Here is a 6,000-nt window from a genome sequence, read left to right as displayed (position 1 = left end):
TGCTCAAGCAGTCGTGCCTGTTTCCCATTAGGCGCCAGGTCCCGCGGCCCCTCTTTCTGGTTTGGCTGCACCCGTGACTCGGGTTGCTGCCAGTCAACCGGTAAGGAAGTTGCTATCTCCATTCCACCGGTGGCCAACCAGCACCAGATGGTCACTCACAGCAAGACTGGATTTCGTTTCCCAGTTAATCGCATGAACCTTCATGCCTCCACCCTCTCGCTGATTCCTAAGATGTATTGTGGCGCTCTGTCAGATCCTAATTGGCGCGCTGCTATGACTGAAGAGTTTGAGTCTCTCCAGGCAAACAGCACTTGTGATCTCATTCCTCGATCTCTAGGTGCAAATATTGTCACCGACAAATGGGTCTTTCATCTCAAGTTTCGGTCGGATGGTTCTCTTGATCGCTATAAGGCTCGTTGAGTTTTTCGTGGTTTCATCCAACGTCCCGACATTGACTTTGATGAAACTTTCAGACCTGTCGTCAAACCCGCTACTGTCTGCACAGTTTTCGCATTGGCTCTCTCCCATGCCTAGCCAATTCATCAGCTCGACGTGAAGAATGCCTTCCTACATGGAACACTTTCTGAGACAGTCTACTGTGCGCAGCCCTCTGGTTTTGTTGACCCTGCTCAGCCTGATGATGTGTGTCGATTGAACAAGTCACTCTATGGACTCAAGTAGGCACCTCGAGCATGGTATAGTCAATTTGCCTCCCACCTCCTGTCTCTTGGTTTTGTGGAGGCCAAGTCTGACATATCCTTATTCATTTTTTGGCATGGTTCAGATACTATTTACCTGCTCCTATATGTCGATGATATTGTCTTGACAGCTTCATCTCTGAGTCTTCTTCGTCACACTATTGTGGCTCTTCAACAGGAATTTGCGATGAACAACCTTGGACCTCTTCATCATTTTTTGGGAATTACGGTTAATCATTGTGATGGTACTCTTTTTCTCTTGCAGCGACAGTATATCCTAAATATCTTGGAGCGGGAAGGGATGTCAGCATGTAAGCCTGTAGCACCCTAGTTGACACACATGCTAAGCTCTCCGGTGATGGTGCTCCCATGGATGACCCGACTCACTACCACAGTCTGGCAGGTGCTCTACAATATTTGACTTTTACTCGTCCAGATATCGCTTATACCGTACAACAAGTCTGCTTATTTTTGCACGACCCTCGTGAACCTCATCTTAATTTAGTGAAACACAGTCTGAGATACTTTCAGGGGACTCTTGATTATGGTCTTGCTCTTCACCGCACCTCCACCACTATTTTGACTGTCTACACCGATGTTGATTAGGCTGGTTGTCCTGACACTCAGTCCACCTCTGGTTATGCGGTCTTCCTCGGAGACAATCTTATCTCTTGATCGTCCAAACGGCAGAATACAGTATCCTGGTCCAATGCTGAAGTTGAGTATCGTGTTGTCGCCAATGGTGTTACGAAGGCTTGTTAGCTGCGTCAGTTGCTCATGGAGCTCCACAATCCACTTCAGCGTGCCACTGTTGTTTATTGCGACAACGTCAGCATGGTCTATCTCTCCAGCAACCCGGTCCAGCATCAGCATACCAAGCATGTGGTGAGATTGACCTGCACTTTATTCACGAACGCGTCGGCCTCGGTGACGTCCATGTTACGTATGTCCCGACGTCCTCTCAGTACACCGATATCTTCACTAAATGGTTGCTCACTTCGGTCTTCCAAGAGTTTCACTCCAGTCTCAACGTCCAGCAAGCTCCCGTCTCAACTGCGAGGCAGTGTTAGATTTTCTGCCCGTTTACACAAGCATCTCTTTGATTTCTCTTTTTTAATCTTCCTATGCATGCATTAATGCATGCACGACGTGTTCATACTATTCCTGCCCATTCACGTGAGCATCTCTTTAACTTCTCTCCTTTACATCTTTCCATACATGTATAAATACATACACGACGTGTTCACACTCTTTTAGGTGATAGTTTAAATATTATATATTTGTAAGTTGTAACTTTGAATATTCAATCAACAAAATAGTATGATTTATACCACTATCGCTCGGCTCGAGGATGGCCAGGACCTGCTGGCCGCGGGCGTGCAGCTTGAGTGAGAGAACGCGGTCGTCATCGAGCTACGGCGTCGCCAACGGCGGCACCAGGCTTCTGCCTCCAGGGAATGGAGCTGGAGGCCGGGGCTTGCGCTGTGATGTGGTTGGCCCACGCGCCCGTGCCCGACGAGTAGACCGCGTCGACCGTGAAGCACGCCTCGACGAACGCGACGGCAACGCGAAAGCTGCGGCAAGCGACGTCGTCACGGAGGAGCACTACGCCGATGCCGTGGGAGAAACGGTCGCACACGGGCGGTCGGGGCACGAAGCGCCGGTCGTGGGACACAGGGTTCCAGACGAGGAGGCGAGCGCCGTCGCAGAGGAGGGCGCGGCCGCGGTGGCAGTCGCGGACGAGCCACGCGCGGGGGGTTGTTGAGGAAGACGCCGAGGACTGGCGCTCGGAGTATGCCGGGACTTCAATGGAGGCTTTCAGGGGGCGTCGGTTCATGACTTTCCTGGCCTCACTGATCCGGCCTGCATCCCTGGAGAGGCACTATCGCTTGCCATGGACACTAAAATTCACAAGGTGACGATCGCGTCAGATTGCAAGCAACAATCTTGAGGCAAACACAACATATGCTTATATCATGATTCTCAAGAAAATCCGAGACAAGTCCAAGGCTATGAATCGGGTGAGTTTTTGCCACCAAGGAAGGGAAAATAATATGCAAGCTCATAATCTCGGTGCTTTCTCTTTACTAGTAATTGCACACGTGAAATCAATATATAATATAGTAATCTGGCAAATATGATCATGTAAACTTGGTAATATCTCTGTTGTGCAACATAACATTATCACTAAGAAAATCACATTCCACGGTACGCTTCAGCACCAAAAATGTCACACGGAAATGCTGTAATTTTGTCAATCAAGGGACCCAGAGGTCCATGTAGGCAGCCTAACGAAGTAACTTTACTGTACCAAACTCAGTCACCGTGAAATTCGTAAAACATCGATATGAAAGTTTTCTTACAAGAACATGAAAGAAAATGAGATAATATGTACATAAGGATTTTTTTTCTCCCCAAACTTATGGGTTGTTAATATGGCCCAAACAGTTGTCTCCTCGGCCTCTTTTTCAACTCATGGATCTGAAGTGAGGCCAATCGGCCCAGCTAGTTGCCACCCGATCGGCTATGGCGCCTAGTCTCTAGTAGAAGTTCACCGAGGACTCGTAGGTGCTGCCGAACTGCCAATCCGCCGGCGCCGCGTCGTACGCCGTCACGACCTTGCCGTCGTCCGTCTGCACCCTGAACGACAAGCTCTGCCCTGTGAGGTAGGCGCCGCTCTGCCAGTTCTCCCCCCAGTTCCGGCTCATCGTCAGCCAGTCCGTGCCGGAGCCCTTTATCCACACCGCGGCCACCGCGCCGGCGCCGCCGACGTTGGTGACGAGCACGAGGTCGAAGTAGTCGTGCCCGTTGATGCCGAACCGTATGCCGCCGCTCTTCCGGCACGGCGTCCTCGTGTACCTTACGGGGACGATGCCGGCCTGGTACACGGCGATGGTCTCCCACGCTGGCTGCGACATGTCGAAGTGCTGCCGGGGAGGGTTGCACCAGCCGCCGTCGTCGCTGTAGTTGGGCGGGCAGAAGTTGGTGGCCGTGACGGTGACGGACGTCCCCTGCTTGCACCACTGCGTCTGCGTGGCGTCGCAGGTGACGAGGTAGCAGGCGCCGCAGGAGGCCCCGTCGCCGTAGAGCGCCGTGCTCAGCGCCGTCGTCTGCGTCCCGTACCCGGCGCTGTACATGTTGCCGTACCCGCACGACCCGCCTGCATGCATGCACGCAACATAAAGTGCGCATCAGTGCAACGAACGCATCGGTCGGAACAGGGTTTAAAATTTCACGAATTTAGTTGGAAAACGAAATATCTAATATCAGAATTTTCTTTCATTGATATGTAGAATCTACAGAGCAGAGAATAAAAAATGATCAAAATTTCGGTAAAATCTCTGTAAAATTTTGTGAATTTCAATCTTTTCATCGATGAAAAAAAATTATAAAACCAAATTGAAATCCTTTGTAGGAGCCACTGATGAGAACCTGTCCAAAAGAGAGATGTGAGGCCACGATCTGTTACCCATGGTGCCGGACGCGTCGCTGCCGCCATAGAACGTCGCGGTGGCCGCTGTCCACTGCTGAGCCACCGAGATCTTTAGCAGAGAGATGCACAAGCTCAGCAGCAAGAACAGCATCGCCTTCTCCTCCATCGTCTCTCACCAAGACGCTGCCTGCTTAGCCAGACCTTGCAACTGAATTAGTTCCGACTGCACAGAAGCTTAACATGTCTTCTCTACTACTTATAAGCTTGCAACCGCCGGCGAGGCGATCGATCATGCGTGCACACCGCATACATGTGGCTTCCCTGTTTCGTATCGGATCAATCATGGGTCATGGGTCATGGATCACGCTTACGCAGTAGTATGCTGGCAGCTGGTGGCTAATCATCCCAAGGGCAGCAAATGAAGTGAGCCAAGTAATTCAACCGATGAATCTTCGTCATGTGACATGATCAATCCTCTCCCTGAATTATGGTCATACGAGTCCCGGTGGTTGTTACTTGGAAGGCAGAGTTTCATGTGCGCACGAGCGAGACCACTCTGTAAGTAGAATTCTGCCCGTGATCCTATCGTTTTCGGGTAGCCAAATGGTGAAGTCTCTGAACAAGTAAGTTTATTGCTCTCTGTTGTTCACGTCATTTTGCAAAACAAGTACGTACGTGTATGATACTGTATATGCTAGAGTTGCTAAAAGTGCTTGGGCATATTTCAAGCTAACATAATTCATTTATCTTTCCATTTGGCCATAATTCTCTTTCTTCAGGTTTATTTCAGCAGCGCACAAGTTCAAATTCCCTAAGAAAAATAGATCACAAGTTCAGAACGGAGCAACACACCGGAATGATTCAGGGCGTAGCTCCTTGATTTAAAAGATTAAAGGTGTGAGTGTGACTACACTTTTTTTCCCTTCTTACAACTGAAATTTCCATGTGATTTTATATTTTCTTTTGGGAAAAATTCCATTGCCCTCAGTCTGACCTCAATATTTGCTGAAGGTTGTGAATTGTGATCCTTCATGCTTCAGTTCAGGTTAGTCAATTCAGAGGCCACTCCCGGTGTGGCAGATAAGATACTCTACTCTGGCAACAACCAAACCATGAAATCATGCGGCATTATCAAATCAAGCACAACAATGAACGAATCATGCTAAGCTGGGTAAATTAAAAAGATAGTCGTAGTAGCAAGTAATATCATATGGTTTACAAATGATTGGGCTAATAACAAAGAGAAGATGAACAGAATGCTCTTTACTGCAAATTACTCCAACAGACACCTAACCGACGATCACAGAGTGGGCACACTAATTATGACTACATTCTCCATTTTCACAACTGAAATTTTTTCCATACAATGTTTAAATTTATTTTGGGAAAATTTCCATTACCCCTCACTCTGACATCAATCATTTGCTGGAGGTTGCCAATTGTGATCCTAAATGCTTCAGTTTGATCTAGTTGATTCAGAGAGAGGCCACTTCTGGCCCGGGTTGTATATAAGTTATTGTAGGATCGAGAGTAACGATTAGAGGAGGGGTGAATAGACATCTTATAAAATACATGGTCTCCTCCTATTTAATCACCCAACGCACCTCTAAAAGATAATCAAAACAAAGTACAACACAAACACCTAGTGAAAAATTTTCACCCAACACAGAAGTTTCGGAGGTTCCGGATAATTGTCCGGAGAGTCCAAGGAATGTGAAGGTTCCGAAGTTGGGTCCGGAGGTTCCGGATTTTTGCAGAAAAACAAACAAAAAATTAAAATCAAACTTGAAGATTCAATAAGACGTGAGTCTCATGGTTGGAATAGAGCACAGTATGTCTCAGCAAATCAATCCATAACTCAACCCCCAC

General features: G+C 48.2%; 1 protein-coding gene across 1 annotated transcript; it reads right to left on the bottom strand.

The window, feature by feature from the left end:
• Positions 1–2,986: 2,986 nt before the first annotated feature.
• Positions 2,987–4,501, bottom strand: LOC133909765 (expansin-A9-like). Its single transcript, XM_062352321.1, has 2 exons — positions 4,168–4,501; positions 2,987–3,858 (listed from the first exon to the last, which is right to left on the bottom strand). Exons 1-2 carry the CDS (start codon positions 4,295–4,297, stop codon positions 3,239–3,241), a joined length of 750 nt encoding a protein of 249 aa, XP_062208305.1. The 5' UTR covers positions 4,298–4,501; the 3' UTR covers positions 2,987–3,238.
• Between the last annotated feature and the right edge of the window lie 1,499 nt (positions 4,502–6,000).

Source organism: Phragmites australis, chromosome 2, assembly GCF_958298935.1.
Source record: "Phragmites australis chromosome 2, lpPhrAust1.1, whole genome shotgun sequence".
Lineage (NCBI taxonomy): Eukaryota > Viridiplantae > Streptophyta > Magnoliopsida > Poales > Poaceae > Phragmites > Phragmites australis.
Note: the sequence above shows the minus strand (reverse complement) of the source record. Positions and strands in the feature narration are given on the sequence as shown.

Excerpts from the sequence above, each read along its gene's own strand:
- LOC133909765 (XM_062352321.1), bottom strand. The coding sequence starts at position 4,297 with ATGGAGGAGAAGGCGATGCTGTTCTTGCTGCTGAGCTTGTGCATCTCT. Across the intron at positions 3,859-4,167 it reads CGACGCGTCCGGCACCATGG|GCGGGTCGTGCGGGTACGGC; the intron begins GTAACAGATCGT and ends GCATGCATGCAG.